The 18885-nt window shown below is 37.1% G+C and overlaps 1 protein-coding gene across 1 annotated transcript in view; it reads right to left on the bottom strand.

Moving 5' to 3' along the window:
* Sc2 (trans-2,3-enoyl-CoA reductase Sc2) overlaps positions 1-18885 on the bottom strand; it is a 279834-nt gene that overhangs the window by 133400 nt on the left and 127549 nt on the right. The window contains exon 7 of the mRNA XM_090401561.1: positions 14656-14761. Coding sequence (XP_090257687.1) covers positions 14656-14761 — 106 coding nt within the window. The remainder of the gene's footprint in view (positions 1-14655; positions 14762-18885) is intronic.

Genomic DNA, 18885 nt, shown 5'->3' with positions numbered 1-18885 from the left:
CATACAGCTCACTTCGTCCCTCAAACTCATTCCACACATTAACAAACTGTACTCCCATCTCCTCACACATTTCAGCCAGAATATCATTCATAATCCTTGCTCTCCGCCTCATTTCACCACAATCATACCTAGGCAACACACTGACCACCCTTCCTGTCACACTATTCTCCTTAAGTGATACCTTAATCTTGCAGACGTGGCCAAAATCTCTACTTTCCCACTTAGGTTCGTATTAAGTTTTTATAAGAGTTGCATTGGATTCCAAATTACAGACAATTTTAATTGGATTCAAAAGGAAGGTTTATTGAACACTATAAATATATATATATATATATATACACAGTACATGTTATTTTATTTCTCACTCTAAGAAAGTTCCTGGCAATTAGGTTATCATAAAATATTCTAACAACATACAAATATTCAAACTGATTATTCTATATTAGCATTATCAATCCTATCAACAAATTAAGTACTCTAGCTAGGTATGACACTTACAGCAATAATTACTTTAAATCAATTACAGTCAGACTACTCAAGATAGCATTAATGTTACAATCAGACCACTCTAGAGCGCATTAACGTTATTTACAATTTGTTATGGGGTGCTTAAGGGTCAAAGCTGTATAACTGAGAGGAGACCTCCACATAGCCTTTAAAGGAATGCGGAGAACCGACCAGGGCTTCTGACCTAATGTCCAATCCTCACCTTCTCGTGGGGCACCCTGTTGGGTATCTACTTGGATACTGAACGAACGAGGATGGGCTGGCAATTTGGGATTTAGCCGACCAAATTGTATTCTTATTGGTTAAACCAAAATATAGAATGATGGTACAACGTGACAAAATTTCATGCCGGCTGGTGCGTCGCCTGGTTAAACAAGGCCCCCGTTGTTTTCGCCAGGGAACCAGGGCGAACAGCAAAAAGTCAGCTACTGGAACAAATCTGAAAATAAACCCCAACTCAACTTCACGAGAGTTAAAGATCGGTACTATCAACGTAAGAAGCCTGAATGGCAAAGAAATGGAGCTAGATGAGGAATTAGATAAGTACCAGATCGACATAATAGGGGTGACTGAAACAAAAAAGACCAAAACTGGTGAGATCTTTCTGAGCAATAAATACAAAATGTTATATTCAGGCAATGACAATCAAGGAAAAGAAGGAGTAGCCATAGTATTCAACACAAAATACAAGGGTAATCTTCTTGAATGGCAGTCAGTCTCAAGTAGAGTAATGTGGGCAAATATGAGAATGGGGAATTGGACAATGAGACTTATTTGTGCCTATGGTCCCACAGAAGGTTCTACTAAGGTAGAAGTGGAGGAATTTTTTGACGCTCTGGAAAAAGCAACTGACACAATGAAAAAGGAAAAGTTGGTCCTTGTTGGGGATCTAAATAGCAGAGTAGGAAATGATTGTGAGACATACAAAAATATTTTGGGAAAATTTGGAGAAAAGATTAAAGCTAATAATAATAATGGCAAATATCTGTTGGATTTCTGCTCAGGACATGGATTGGTTATTACTAACACCATGTTCCAACATAAAAATGTGCACAAATTCACATGGAGAGAAGAGGCTAGGAATAGGAAACGTCTCATTGACTATGTTATTGTTGATAGTGATGTTTTCTCCCTGGTGCAGGACACCAGAGTGTACAGAGGATTTGAAATTGGAACTGATCACTATTTAGTCTTGAGCAGGATAAAATTGAATTTCATATTGAAAAGAATAACATGTAAGAAAGTTTTAAAGCGAATAAAAGTTGAGCAGCTCTCAAATGTGAGCTGTAGATTAAATACACAAAGATTATTGAAGAAAAAATGAAAGAGTTTGAGAACAGGAATGAAACCTTGGAGATTCAGTGGCAAACTCGGAAGAACACATTGATTGATTCTGCCAGAGAGGCACGTGGTGAGGTTTTCTGTAAGGATAAAAAAAATCAGAACTCCCTGGGGGACACAGGAAGTTAAAGAGGCAGTGAAGGAAAAGAAGAAAGCATACCAAAAGTTCCTTTCAAATAAGTCAGCTTGTGCTCTTGGAGAATATAGAGACAAATGCAAGAATGCTAAACACTGTGTAAAACTAGCTAAACAAAAGTGATGGGAGGACTTTGGCAAGAATATAGAAAATAAATATCAAGAAGGTGGCAAAATATTCTGGAGGTTCTTGAAGAAGCTTAAGAATGGAGGAAAGAGTGCTATAAAAGGAATTAGAGATGATAAAGGTGACATGAAAACGGGAGAAAAAGATATCCTTGAAGTATGGAGTAATTACTTTGAAAAACTGCTAAATTAAACAAGCAGTGATGACAGCACAGTGGTAAAAAACACTGACCAGGCATGCAGTCAGGAATACATATCCATACTTGAAGTAGAAAAAGCCATCAAAGGCTTGAAATGTGGAAAGGCAGCAGGAGTAGATGATATTTGACCAGAAATGCTGAAGTATGGTGGTATAAGAGTCTTACAGTGGCTGCACTGCATAGTTCAGAAAGCCTGGACAGAGGGATGAATTCCCAATGATTGGAGTAGAGCTCTCATAGTACCCATATATAAAAAGTGAAATAAAACTGCATGTGTGAATTACAGAGGTATTTCCCTACTGAGTGTTCCTGGCAAGATCTATGCAAGTATACTTGAGAAACAGTTGAGAAGAATTGTGGAAGAAAAGCTTGGTGAAGAACGAGCTGGATTCAGGCCAAATAGAGGCTGTCAGGATCAGATCTTCACTTTACGACAAATAGTCGAGAAAGCATGGGAATATAACAAAGATCTGTATTTAAGTTTTGTCGATCTGGAAAAGGCATATGACAAGGTGCCAAGAGAGAAGCTATTCAATACGCTGCAGTTATATGGTGTCAATGGGGCATTATACCAAGCAATACTTAGTCTTTATTTGAGTTGTAAGTCAGCAGTTAGAATTGAAGTACAGGAAGATGGTTTTATGTTATATCTCGTGTCAGACAAGGATGTACATTATCCCCTCTGTTATTCATTATCTATATGGATCACATTATGAAGGAAGGTGGTATTAAACATGATATCAAAATTGGAGATGTTAATGTCAGCTCTTTGCTTTATGCGGATGATGTTATACTTCTAAATAAATCCGCTACAAGTCTGCAAGATTCTCTGACTAAATTGAATAGCTGTTGTAATAGATATGGTATGAAGGTCAGCAATAAAAAGACAAAGACAATGAAAATAGGCAGAATCATTGAAAATGTCAACTATGTTGTGAATGGAGAACCTGTGGAACAACTAAAACATTTCAGCTATTTAGGCACAATTTTTACTGAAGATGGTAAATTAAATATAGAAATAGATAACAGAATCAGCAAAGCTGGTATGGTGGGAAGTCAATTGAATAAATTCATATGGAATAAGAGAGAAATTAGTCGGAACACTAAATTAGATGTATACAAGACAGTGTTCAAACCAGTTTTAACTTATGGATCTGAGAGCTGGGTCAGAAGTAAAACACTTGACTAAAGACTAGAGACCACAGATATGAGAGTCCTGAGAAAGATTATAGGCGTGAACAGATGGCATCAATGGCAGTATCATATTAAAAACGAGGATATTAGGAAAGAACTTGACATTGTCAGCATCCAGGAATGCGTTAGCAGAGCTAATCTCATGTGGTATGGTCACTTAAACAGAATGGGCGAGGAAAGATTAGCAAAACAAGTGTTCTCTGCCAGGTTGGCAGCAAAACGACCCAGAGCAAGACCAAGATATAGGTGGATTGATACAGTACAAAGTGCTTTAGACGATAGAAATATAAGATCTGATAATGCTGGAGTGTTGACAAGTAACAGACTGATTTGGAGGAAAATTGTAGATAGGAAATTAATAATGATGTAATTTTTTTCATGTAGTACTATCATATCCTGTATACCCTTTGAGGGTACATGGCAGGAATTTGATGATGATGATGACAATTTGTGATTAATATCAATCTTCACTCTGTATTTTATCTTAACATTCTCTATGCACATATTATAAATCAATTCTGCAAGGAAGCAGTAAATTTATAGTATTCATCTTTAGATCACTACAGTTCAGTTCTTTATAATACTATTAATGTTCTTTCCTCTGAATCATAACACATAATCTTTTCAACTTTTGCTAACAAAATTAGTAAATTCAACTTATCTATCTTGGAAGTTCATCACTCTAATTGGTCTGCAGGAAATTGTCTCTCCTTGATCGAATTTTCCATAGATTCCCTCTGCTGGCTTTAAGCACGCACGTGGCTCTCCGTGCTATCGGTGAACTTTCACGATCTCTGCATGACAAGCACGTAACCCTTCCTTCTGGGGACGGCTGAGCCTATTCTCGCACCACGGGACTACGGACTTCGAATTTCCGCCGATGCCTCGACCAAAACCTCCAGAGTGGAGGCGCTGCCACCCTTCTCCAGCTCACGACAATGAGAGACCAACACTGGGAGATCCAGAACAAAAAAGTCTTGTTTGGGGGGTTCTAGACCCTTTTATTTCACCCTTCATCTCAATGATTCTCACACTCCGTGATGTCCATTAGCGCTTGGAACTTTTTGTCACGCGGGTAAACGTCACAGCCTCCACCTTTTTCCCTTACCCTTCTTGCGTGCTGTCGGTAGACGATCGCCCGGAGCAAACCGCTCCCCTCACATTACTGCTTCGTGACCTTTGGATTTACATCCCCTTTAGAATTTTGTGCAAGTCATTCAACAACTCTTTGTATACTTATGGCTCTAACAAATATTAAATATTTACACATCCACTGTTATTAACACAAACATATGAGTGATCTTTTCTTGAAATACTTGATGACTACTCTTTTTTCTTAAGTTTGAAACATTTAACATATTTACAAAGTTGTATTATAACACTTAGAGACAAACACATGTATTTATTTTCCTTTTCATTGGGTTATGTTTGTTAAACCGTGATAAGATTGGAATTCCTAAATTCACAATCTATCACAATTTAACATTATGAAGGAAAGTGGTATTAAACATGATATCAGAATTGGAGATGTTAATGTCAGCTCTTTGCTTTATGCGGACAATGTTATACTTCTAAATAAATCTGCTACAAGTTTGCAAAATTCCCTGATTAAATTGAATAACTGTTGTAATAGATATGGTACGAAGTCAGCAATAAAAAGACAAAGACAATGAAAATAGGTAGAATCATTGAAAATGTCAACTGTGTTTTGAATGGGGAACCTGTGGAACAAGTAAAACATTTCAGCTACTTAGGCACAATTTTTACTGAAGATGGTAAATTAAATATGGAAATAGACAACAGAATCAACAAAGCTGGTATGGTAGGAAATCAATTGAATAAATTCATATGGAATAAGAGAGAAATTAGTCGGAACACTAAATTAGCTGTATACAAGACAGTGTTCAAACCAGTTTTAACTTATGGATCTGAGAGCTGGGTCAGAAGCAAAACACTTGACCAAAGACTAGAGACCGCAGATATGGGAGTCCTGAGAAAGATTAAAGGCACGAACAGATGGCATCAATAGCAATATCATATTAAAAATGAGGATATTAGGAAAGAACTTGACATTGTCAGCATCCAGGAATGCGTTAGCAGAGCTAATCTCAGGTGGTATGGTCACTTGAACCAAATGGGCAAGGAAAGATTAGCAAAACAAGTTCTCTGCCAGGTTGGCAGGAAAATGATCCAGAGGACGACTAAGATATAGGTGGATTGATACGGTACAAAGTGCCTTAGACGATAGAAATATAAAATCTGATAATGTTGGAGTCTTGACAAGTAACAGACTGATTTGGAGGAAAATTGTAGATAGGAAGTTAGTAATGATGTAAATTTTTCATGTAGTACCATCATATCCTGTACCCTTTGAAGGTACATGTCAGGAATTTGATGATGATGATTTGATTAACATTTCTGACGACGCTGCGAATGTTGACAAAGACACTGTAGGATGTAGGCCATTTTTGTGTACAGTTTTGTGTCTGTGTTGTAGCTGATAGTCCTGATTTATGTTTTCTTTTTTTCTCCATGTCCTTGATGTGCTTTGACATGGATATTCTGAAGGACTTTAAATCTGGATTAGTGGGGGAGAAAGCAACTTTTATTCCTTGTTCATGAAGTACCATATGCCAGGGAGTGATATCTTCTCGTCAATTTTTTGTAAAAGATGATAGCGGGACTTTGAATGGAGGCATACCCTCCCATATGCATTAGTTTTCTATAGACTGAACAGCTAAGTTTATTCTGTTTGGGAACCACCGTGAGAGTCTAAAAAAAAAAAAAAAAATGCAAGATCTGCCTTTTTTATAATTTGATAGCAAGTTTTATGCAGGAAAGAATATTAACAAAGATGAACAACATCTTGTGTTGTGGTTCTTCTGCTGATATAATATGTAAATGATGTATTCATCACATATTTACATATTGTAGCTAAAGTATAAACAATAATCTGTAAATTCCTTTTGGGCCTGCTTTTCAATGAATAATGATCTAAACTCTGACTGAAATATGTCAATGATGTGTTCATTATGGCTCTGCTCAGTAAAATAACTACAAAATGTTGTTTTTTTTATCTTAACAACATTCATTCCACATGAAGTTCAGTAAAGTACCAGGGCAGTGTACAAAAATAATCTACAATGAGTACAATTTCTTCAGAACATTCACAGAATCATTTGAAATACTAAAAAGAAAACACATCAATGTAACAAGAAACAAGGCATAATCTTACATAAGATTTGGTCAGCTTTCATCAAAACCAAATACCTTCAGATCTTGGTTGCTCTTCTCATCACATAGCTAGCCATCATAATACAAAATGAATGATACTTGCTCACCATTGTTAGTCCTTTTTCAAACATCCTGTGTTACTGTTACCATTAAGCCCCCAACCAGCCATGACGTCTATAGATGTCCAGCTAAATCTGGATATGATTATGTAACACCAGTTGAATAACATGGATAAGAAGTGCAATTTGGTCTCAATATTTCATCCACCTCGGCTGCAGGGAGGTTAATTTGCTTATTGGTTAACTCAGTCATAATTTTTTTATTTCCCTCAAATAAAGTGTACTATAATGTAAATGAAACCAGTAGAAGTTTAAACTCAATAAAATAACTATTCACCAAAATATTTTCTATGTGGAATATATATTATTTCAACATATTTACCATCCACAGAAGTGCAGAAGCAAGATATCAACTATCAAAAATGTCTCTTTAACACACTTTAACTCCCTTTTATTTAAATAAACTGACCTGACCTCAAGTACTGCTCAACTGTTAAATCAATTCAAATTCTATCCATTGGCTGCTGCTTCTTTGAGTGATTACTTGGCTGATTTATGCAAGGCTAGAAAGGGTGTGAATCATATTTGCTCACCAATGTTAGTCCTTTTTCAAAAATCCAGTGTTAAGTGTTACTGTTACTATTAATTTGCTTGTTTCTGAACTCATTCAATTTTTTCTTTCACTCTGATAAAGTGTATTACAACATAAATTAAACTAGTATTGCTCAGTTAGATTAGTAAAAATTTAATCCCTCTCTCGAATGGAGTGCTGCTGCACTCCACCAGAATATGACAAATGATGAGATGCATGTTGCATTTTTCACACATAGGTTTCACACATAATGCACCAAATCAAAGGTTACAGCAGTACAAAAGATAATAATAAATAGTAATAAAGTGATAAATCAGTAAATAATACATACTGTACAAAAAAGCAAATTAAAAAAAAATAATTATAAATGAAGCAATTCAGTATCCGCACAAAAAGAGAATTCATAATCAAATGTGTTTTAATAAATAAATTTTTTGTAAAAAGTTAAACGAATCATGCAATTTGTCTGAGTATGATAATATCTGATAATATATGGCTTAGCTAGATTAGTAAAAATTTAATTCCTCTCTCATGTGAAGTGCTGCTGCAGTCTATCAGAATATGACAAATGGTGAGATGAATGTTGCATTTTTCACACATACGAGGGTGGTCTGAAAAGTTCTCAGCCTAACGATTTAGAAAGGAATTTATAATTTTAAAATTATTTATATTATTATTATTATTATTCAGGCCTCCAAGGAGTCAAAAGACTCATCGAGGGAGGTCCTTCCTAAGACATAAAGTCTGTCAAGACTCATCGAGGGGAGGTCCCCCCCTGAGAAACACAAAGTTTATCATACCACTCTTTAAAGTCACTGACCGTTCTCGCTCCCACCACTCCATCAGGCAATGCATTTCACGGCTCAACCACCCTCCACACAAAGAAACCACTCCTTACCCTCTTGCTCACAGTTTCCTTTCGTAACTTCCAGGGATGGCCTCTTGTCATCACTCCTTCCCGCTGATCAACCAAGCGAAAGAACTCCCCAGTGTCAACCCTGTAACCACCTCTCAACAGTTTAAAAGTCTCAATCATATCACCTCTCCTTCTTCTATCCGCCAAACTCTGCAGTCCACATTCTCTCAGCCGATCCTCATAACTATCATTGTACAGTCCTGAAACCATCTTTGTCATCCGTCTTTGTATCCTTTCCACAGGTAATTTATCGTCTTCAAATCCTGGGGACCAAATCTGATAACAATAGTCCAAGTGTGGTCTGATCAGAGACTTATACAACGGAATGATAACCCTCTTATCTCTGCAGGTCAGTGTCCTTCTCATAATAGCAGCAATCCTCTGTGTTACCTTCACCACCTTTGCAATATGTCCCCTAAACTTCAGGTTTCTATCAATCATCAACCCCAGATCTCTTGTCTCCCCTACTTCCTCCAGTATAACTCCTCCCATAGAGTATGCAGCATCCCATCGATGTTTCCCAAACCTCAAGACCTTACATTTTGCTGCATTAAACTGACACCCCCATTCATTTGCCCATCTATCTAGCTTATTTAAATCCTCTTGCAGGGCTACCACATCTGCGCTATTACTAATAATCCTTCCCAGCTTCGCATCATCCGCAAACAACTGAATATCCCCCTGCAATCCACTGGCTATGTCATTGATATAAAGGTTAAACAATATAGGTCCTAGTACTGAGCCCTGTGGGACCCCACTTGTAACCCTCTGCCTCCTGGAAACTGCTCCACCATACACAACTCTCTGATACCTATCAGACAGCCAATCCTGAATCCAGTTGACCAATCTGACATCCAGACCCATGTGCTGCAACTTAAATATCAGCTTATCATGTGGCACCGTGTCAAATGCCTTTGCCAAGTCTAAGAAAATTGCAGTATATGCCTTTCCCTCATCTAATGCTCTTGTAACTTTATTATAAAAGGCTAGCATATTGCTAAAACAAGAGCGTCCTTTCACAAATCCATGTTGATTCTCACAGATAACATTACCCTCATCTGCCCAATGCTGTACACGGTCCCTCACTACTTTCTCCAAGATCTTAACAACTACTGATGACACACAGACTGGCCTATAATTAGACACTTCCAGTCTGTTACCACCCTTATGCAATGGCACTATCTTACCTTCCTTCCATTTCCTGGGCACCTTTGCCAAAGCCAGACTTTCATTGTAAAGCCATGTTAAAGGTATTGTCAATTCGCTAGCACATTCTCTCAAAACTCGTGGCGAAATACCATCCAGTCCCACAGCTTTACTGACATCCAGAGTACTCAGTATCTGAAACACACTCTCCTCCTGTACCTCCAGACCTCGTACCAGTCCTATCCCTCTAGCATTAAAACTGACTCCTCTAGGATGAAATACTCCAATAAAGTGTTCATTGAACAATTCCACTATGTCCTCTGCATCAGTCACTCTATCCCCATTTTTATCCCACAATATCATTCTTCCACAGTCATTTCTCCTGCTACTGGCCACATAGCTAAAAAATTCCCTAGGATTTTCTTTGGATCTTAGGGCCAATCTCCTCTCATATTCCAGTTTCGCTTTCCTTACCACACGAGTCACTCTTCTGGCCTGTGTCTTATATTCTTCACCCATCCTCTCTTCACCTGTCTCCTTATATCTCTTCCATAGCCTCTTTTTCGCATGCAGTTCCTGTTTAATGTTGTTTGTCATCCACTTTACTCCAAATTGCGCCCTCTTCTTCACTCGTGGTATATAACTTACCATTGCTGATAACAAATATTCTTTCACAATTTCCCACGCACTGGTGATATCCCGGCCGTCCAATTCCTCCCTCCATGAAACTTCCCGAAGTTGACGTCTAAGACTATTATAATCACCTGCCTTATAATTCCACATAAGTTCCCGTCTCTTTGATACTCCTGCATGTCTATTCATTTTCCATGTCAACACCATATGGTCACTCTCTCCAACTGGTGGGAGAGACGTCAACTCAGTTATTATCAACTCTTCTGATGCTATAACCAAATCCAAAATTTTTGAACCTCTTGTTCCCTCTGTTACATGTTGCCTAAGACATTTGTCCCTCAAGAATTCTAGAAATTCCATTCCCCTATTGTTACATGCATGTTCCTCTCTCCAATTTATACTACTGAAGTTAAAATCTCCCATAACAATCATTCTTCTTGCACTTGCCAAACTTAGCTGTCTAAACATCTCCTGGTCCCCATCCTCTGTGCTCCTGGGTCTGTAGCAACACCCCACTAAATATCCTGTCTTGCCTACCTCTAGCTCACACCATACGCTCTCAAAATCATTTGTCTCACTTCCTTCCAAATTCTCCACTCTTAGAGGACATAGGTCATCACTTATCATAAGCAGCACCCCACCACCACGCTTTCCCCTCCTATCCTGACGAAAAATGCTATACCCAGCGACTTCTATTCCTGTTTTTATATCCTCTTCTGTCAACCACGTCTCAGTGATCGCAATAATTTTTGGCCAGGCTGATGCTATCTGCGCCACCAATTCCTCTCCCAAAAACTGCCGAAATCTTCCCTAAGACTAATACATTTATTCCAGCGATGCTCCAGCACCATTATCCTGTCCCTGTAGTGGTTCTCAGTAAGATCTGCAAAATACCCTCTACAGCTGCAATCACCTCTTGATTCGAAGAAAAACGCTGACCAGCGAGGAAGAGTTTTAGTTTGGGGAAGAGATAGAAGTCAGCGGGAGCCAAATCTGGGAAATAGGGTGGATTTTCCCACAATTCATAGTGCAGATCCCTTAATTTTCCCATTGCCAAAACACCTTTGTGGGCAGGTGCATTGTCCTGACGAAAGATGATTTTTTTCCTTCTGCAAACCGGATCTTTTCTCACAAATTTTTTCGTTTAGTCTGGTTAAAAGATCAGAATAATATTTCCCGGTTATTGTTTTATCCTTTTCAAGATAATTAGTAAATAAAATGCCTTTAGTATCTCAAAAACCGATGCTATGCCCTTTCCTGCTGATGGTACTGAACAACTGACTTCTGTCCATCATTTTGACTGCTGTTTGGATTCTTGGGTGTAATGGTGAATCCAAGTCTCATCCACAGTAATAAATTGATGCACACAATCATTGTTATTCTTGTTAAAAATGCTCCAAGCACTGTTCAGATATTTTCATACGAGTGCATTTTTGATCTACCAATGTGAGTCGGTGTGGCACCCATCTTGTGCAAAGCTTTTTCATTTGCACAATATATCCTACATGTTCTTTCGAAATGCCTATAGTCTCAACAATTTCAGGCACTTTGACTGGCCGGTCATCCAAAACTATATTGTGTATTTGATCAATGATTTCTGGTGTTGTTACACTTTTTTGACATTCTTCACGTGGATCATCTTCAAGGCTGGTATGGCCAAGTTTAAACTCGGCAGCCCATTTCTTAATTGTCGAAAACGAAGGAGAAGAGTGCCCATAAACTTTTATGAACTTCGAATGAATTTCTTTTGGCTTTAAACCTTGTTTTACAAAGAATTTTATAACTGCACGATACTCGATTTTATCCATTTCAAGGGATACAAACAATACTTTTGCTTTAGACAGCTGTACCAACTTAGAAAAAAAAAATCTTGCCGATAGTGTTGCCATCTATGGTTGAGGCCGAGAACTTTTCAGACCACCCTTGTAGGTAGGTAATTAGCCCTCAGTAAATAAGAATGTGTACGATGACCTATGCAGAGCCTAGCAAAAACAACTTTCTCTTTCTATGCTGACTAGACTGCCAATGTTTAATTTCAGGCTTAATCTCATGCAATTTGTTTTTAGCAGTTCCTGCCATGAAGACTGCCATTTGGTAATTAGCTTTGATCTTATATATGGTTGGGGGGTTCGGGAGAGTTCTGATAAACACCAAGAACAAAAATGATATTAATGCAACTGATATAACCACAAGAAAAAACATAATAGTCACAGAGCTATGAAAGTAGGTAACCTATGTTTGTATATTCTTATATCCCTGTATGTTCTTTCTTGTGATTATATCAATTGCTTTAATATCATTTTTGTTTTAGGTGTTCATCAGAACTTTACAGACCCCCCCCCCCCAACCATATATTATCTAAAGTCTGTATATGGGACTGTCAAACAGTAAATGGAAAAAAAGTATGAGCTGATCTAGCATCTGAAATCTCATTTTCTCTATTTCAAATGTGGCTGGGAATACAGTAAAACAAAACATCAACATTAAGGGTCTTAATTTTGTATACAACAGTTGTAAACCCTCACAAAGCATTGGATGTAGATTAAACACAGGAGCTAAGATGGCCTGAAAAGAAATCAATCAGTGTATAAATTACATACTTTGGGTAGAGATTTTTTTTAAATTTTTTTATTTATTTTTTTTATATGCACAAGTGTATGCTGAATGGCATGCACCTCTGCTGTATAATTTCTGCAATTAAGTGGGATCTGGTGAGATATAGAAATGTCAGAAACACACAGCAACACAACCAACAGAGGTCTCAGATCTTGAACAATAAGTATAGATGGGCAAGAAATCAGAGTGGGCTGCTCTGTGTGTGTGCATTAAATAATTGCAGGTAAACACATGGAGACATCTGTAGTTGACAAAGTGAGAGGTTAAAGAATGGAGCACAAACCTGCCATGAAGAAATACTATGTTTGGTGGAAGTAATGTCGTTAACATGCATACCGAAGGATGTGTGGCAGTCGATGTTGTAATATTGAGCTTCCCAATGTAAAGAAAATATACTAGTCCATGTAGAATGCTCTGAAAGATACTTTATTTTTAGGGCATAGTTAAGAGACAACTGTTTTTGTCTATGAAATTAAGCAGGTTCATTGCTTCAACATAAAGACTTTGAATGCAATGTGTGAAAAGCACCAGTAGCTAATTGTATACCTTGATGATGGATAGAATGATGAACCATTTATGCAGAACTGCAAACTTGGGACCCATAATCAAGCTTTGACCATACAAGTGCATGATGAAAGCAGAGCAAGGAACATCAATCAGCACCCTATTCTGTAGAAGACAGAGGCAAAGGAGATCCTTTGTTTTTTGGCATTTGTCCCCGAGTTGACAAATGTGTGTAAGCTTTCTGTCATAGATGTGACCAAGAAGTTGGCCTCTGGTGCTACTGGAATAATATTTTGTCTCATTCTTAAATCAGGATCTGAGAATTGCTTTCAGCAGAAGTGTACACAGATAGTTTTTCTGCTGAAAAACAGTAAATTATGAAGTCACTGATGTAAACCGCATTGCTTACTGCAGGAGGAAGCTTTTCACTGATTGAATTAACTCTGATAGCAAAGAGTGTCACACTTAAGACAGAATCTTGAGGAACAGCTTCTTTTTGGTGACATGGCTAAGATAATGTGCTTTCTTCTCAGACTTGGAAGATTCGAGTGGACAGAAAGTTCTTAATAAAAACAGGAAGGTTTCTACACATTGATGATGTACTGTTATTTTCGGTACGAAATATCTGTACTTTCATTAAAGTTCATTACTGTGGTTATCATGTAATTGCTTATGTTATGTGTTAGTTTTGCAGTTTTTAATGTAAATGAGATTTAACTGTTTGGCTGTTAATTGTGTTGCATATAGTGATCTGAAAAATCAAAAAATTTGCATTGAATTTAGTTTTAAATTCAGTAACTGCTTCATAAGCATTTGAAATATTCCAAACAAACAACATCAACGTTCACCATGACTACATCCAAAGAAAGTCAGGCTGGTCCAGATGACCATCAAGGCTAATAAATAACTTTTTATCTTTTTAGCTATAAAGTAATCATTTATCAGAAATTCATTACAACAATATATCCTGTACCAGGCCAACAACTATTGGTATTTAAATATTAATTGGTGTTTAAGGCAGCTGTTTTATGATAAAGGCAAGAAAAGTGGCACAAATAGAACTGGGTGCTTCACTGTAGCAATGCCTAGTGCATAGCAGTTGTATATATAATAATTTTAGAACTACCATGACATAACTGTAGTTATGTCCCTTTCACATAAAATATGACTCTTAGGGACTTGTTTGCCAAGATGAAATTGCAGCTCAAAGGAATGGAGATTCTAGGATTCCAGAAAACAAGATTGAATTGCAGGTAGTGCTTACCACAATCACAAAGGATCACAAGCAGTCTTTTTTGGCATTGGCAGAAAAACTGGACTCTGTGTATAAATTAGTGCCACTTTACGCAAATGTATTAACTAAGTTAAGCATAAACCTTGTTTTTCAAGTAGTACAGGAGCTTTTAGGTAACACCTTGTAACATATATATTGCAAAAACAAAGACAACTTACCTTAAATAAATTGCGAAGTGGCATGGTGCCTTTTGAAAACCTATGAATAAATAATGTCTCTAGCAACCTCTTTACATAATGCACACTCCAACAGCACACAGCAATGCTATCGAGGAAGAAAAATAGGGGGCGGGGATCAAAACTAAGTGTCTATTTGCAATTTGGGGATTTAAAAAAAAAAACAAGCTTTAGAAACTCATAGTGGTACTTGCATTAAGTGATACTCAAGTAATTAAATTCAAGAAATGAAATGTATTATTACACTGATATAAATAGGATAATCATTATTACTGGAAGAAATTCGAATACAGAAAGTAAATTTTCATTCATGCAACAGATGAAAACTGAATATCAGATTAACATTAAATACATCATTGTATATACAATAATTTTAGAACTACAAGGACATAACTGTAGTTATGTCCCTTTGCCGGCCTGGTTGGCTGAGTGGTTAGCGTATCCGCTCCCAGCCAAAAAGGCTGCGGGTTCGAATCCTGCTGCAAGCATGGATGTTTGTGATTATCTGTGAAAATAGTAGTAGTGGAGGTGGTGCATGGTAGATGCTATTGTTGTAGTGAGTGGAGACAGAGTTTAGAGTATGTGCCCTCCCTCGATGAGTCTTTGAACTCCCTGAAGGTGTCATGTAATAATAATAATCATCATTAAATACAGATTTGTATTGTGTGACATATTGTTGGCTACCAGAGAAGATCTGCTTTAATAATCTGAAAAACAATTGGTCTAAGAGAAGGAGGATACTCTGAAGTCAAACTAATTGATGTGTCAAAGAGGACCTAATACAATGGACAAAAATTATGGGTATACACCATGATTCAAATATAACAGCAACTAGCAGTTGTTAATAATTGGTGGATTTTTATATAAAGAGAATATTCATAGATATTATCATATTATTTAATCCTACCATAGAGATAATCTCTGCTTCTAACAATTATTTTTTTTAATTCCGAGTGTACCTATATGTTATTATATGCACAAGGGTTCACTCCAATTGGTGCAATGATCTTAACTCTTTCTTTCAGAATCTAAATAATCACTGACTTCAAGACCAAATACAAAATAAACACATTTAATAAAACAAAAACAATATATATACACTTCAAACAAATATTACATAACTAATTACAAAATTAATTGGATCCAAGGCCTTTTAAAAAGAAACTTACACTTAAGACTAGACTAAACACTTTGTTTGCACAATCACAAAATGTTCATAGCCAGTTTCTTTCTCTGTCAAGGCCCTTTTCAGAAGATATATGACTATATTCTTCATTTACACAGGATCCTTTCTCATCACTCATATAGCACACATTAATTCTTCCGAACTTAATTCTGTTTCTTTTCTTCAGTAGAAATAATAGTCAGATCCGGCGTCCTTAATACAGATGAAACTTCCCAATCAGAGTTTTCTCGAACATTCCTTTAGAACGTAAATAGCAAATTCTTCTTTTATTCACTAAATGCTTATTGACAGTCTTAACTCTTTCAATTAAAAAAAAACTTGCAGTTCTACGATTTCCTTTTCGGAACCTACTATAAATCTTTCAATTAGCGTTTCCTCCAATATTCCTTTTAAAATGCATATAGCAATATTTTCTTTTATTTATCCACATACTTATTCCACATTAAAACTTAATAGTTCCACGATTTCTTTTTCGGAATATACCATTAATTTTCCTCCGCCTGTCACATAAAAATTCAAGTTCCTCCGAACCTAAATATCTGCCGGCCTGTGTTCTTAATTCCTTCTAAACGCTATCTTTGTTTACTCTCTCATTGCTTCGATACCGAACTTATCAGCTGTCAATCACACATCCAACTTCTCGGCGAGCATGCGCACTCCTTGAAAATGGCAAGCGAGAAACTAGGTGTAATGGCTGGCACGTTGTCTCCGTTAGCGACAAGAGAACGTCTTCATAAAACAAACTTTTGATAATTTTAAATTACATTGAATTCTTGTAAGTAATACAAATATCACATCTGGTAAGTACATCAATTTTTTGACTTCTTTACATATCACTTTTGACAAAACAATTTCCATAATGGGCACATCGCAAGTGCCAACAATACGTGTTATGAAACTAAAACTAATAAACATTTTAACATAAACAATTCGTAAAAATATTCAGAATTTTAATTATGATTATTTTTACACAGTCATGATATGATGCACACATACCCAATGAAGAAGATTTATGATCATTAACAGTAAATAGTAAATTCAAGAATGGATGGATAGGAATATGACACTATATAATAGCTGGCTTTCAAATCATCTGGTGCACAATCCTGCTGCAACTGGCTGACAGATCATACCTAGAGGAAGGCCAAGAGTGGTATCCAAGGAACTGTAGAGATCACATTATGGCCTGGAGACAAACGCTCTAAGCATAAGTAACATGACTAAGAGTCTAAACATGTTATTACCTATACATGATTTGGATGTTTGTGATTGTCTGTGAAAATAGTAGAAGTGGTGGTGGTGCATGGTAGTGCATGGTCCTGCTTCTTATTTCACCCCTGAAACTAGTTTCAGGGGTGAAATAAAGTTTCAGAATAACATGATGTCACAGTGGTTAAAATAAAATGCAAACTTCTCTCAAAAATTACACCACCACCAAAATCACTAACATTCACAGCTTATACACTAATATCAACTTAAACTGTATGCATCACCAGAGACTGATACCAAAACCTAGCTTCCTGTTTTTGAGAGTATCCCTAATTGTAGCTACAATACTTCGGCTGTCAAAATACAATGGATGATTCCTTCTGGAACAAGGGTGATACATGCACTTTATTGCAGATATGCTTTGCCAAAGGATGCCACATTTTGAATTCCCTCATTTTGACCTTCTCAGGCACCAGGATTCAAATATAACAGCAGCTAGCAGTTTTCTTGTCTTATTATGTCATTCATCTTCTCCCTCTACGTGTAAAATTCTGAAAATCACTTTGCCCTCTTTGACATCTGATGCTAGAAACCAAGCAGTGAAGTTAATTCCAAGACTTCATGGAGTCCAATGACTCATCATGGGATATCAAACACTAACATACTTTTCCATGCATACATTTAATATTGGAACACTCACCACCCACTCCAGCAATGCATTCAATTGATTCACGACATGCTAAGAAAAAAGCATGTCGTGAAGTGACCACTCATTCTTGCATCACGCATTATCCTATGCAATTCTCCTGTATATATCTGATAGGCTCCTCTCACCAAATATATGTCTCAATTATATTGCCCCTCCCCCTATCTGCCCAGCTCTGAAGACCACATTCACTTAATCTGTTCTCATACTGGAGCCCTGACATTGCCTTAGCATTCTCTTCAATGTTTCTTATCACCAATATAGGCCAGGTAACCAAACCTTATGTACAGAAATACAAATGAGGCCTAATTTGTCTCCAGTGCTTTATACAGTAATATCACCTCCTTAGCCATACATGTCAGCATTCTTTACATTGCCACAACAATTTTCCAGGTAACCCTTATAACTTTTTCAGCAATGTGTACTTGGTGGATGGGCCATCACCAAGATCCCCATCCACCAAGATCCCCAGATCCTTTGCCTCTGCAAACCTCCTGAAACAAAGTTCCTTCAGTATGGTAAACTTCATTCCATTTTCTCTGACCAAAGTGCATAATTTTCCGCAAGCTGGCTCCTATAAGTCAACTATCCCTCTAATCAAGCTACCAAATAATTATCCATTTCCATCCTGCTCAATTTCAACTGTAGTTTATTATAGGTAACCCTTATAACTTTTGCAATGTGTACCAGGAACTTCAGTTGCCTATTCACCAAAATCCCCAAATCCTTTGCCTCTGCAAACCTCCTGAAACAAAGTTCCTTCAGTATGGTAAACTTCATTCCATTTTCTCTGACCAAAGTGCATAATTTTCCGCAAGCTGGCTCCTATAAGTCAACTATCCCTCTAATCAAGCTACCAAATAATTATCCATTTCCATCCTGCTCAATTTCAACTGTAGTTTATTATAGGTAACCCTTATAACTTTTGCAATGTGTACCAGGAACTTCAGTTGCCTATCCACCAAAATCCCCAGATCCTTTGCCTCTGCAAACCTCCTGAAACAAAGTTCCTTCAGTATGGTAAACTTCATTCCATTTTCTCTGACCAAAGTGCATAATTTTCCGCAAGCTGGCTCCTATAAGTCAACTATCCCTCTAATCAAGCTACCAA

This window comes from Typopeltis vanoorti, chromosome 12 (assembly GCF_054136105.1).
Source record: "Typopeltis vanoorti isolate ZY-2024b chromosome 12, IOZ_Tvanoo_1.0, whole genome shotgun sequence".
In the NCBI taxonomy this organism is placed as follows: domain Eukaryota; kingdom Metazoa; phylum Arthropoda; class Arachnida; order Uropygi; family Thelyphonidae; genus Typopeltis; species Typopeltis vanoorti.
This window is presented reverse-complemented; position numbering and strand designations above follow the sequence as displayed.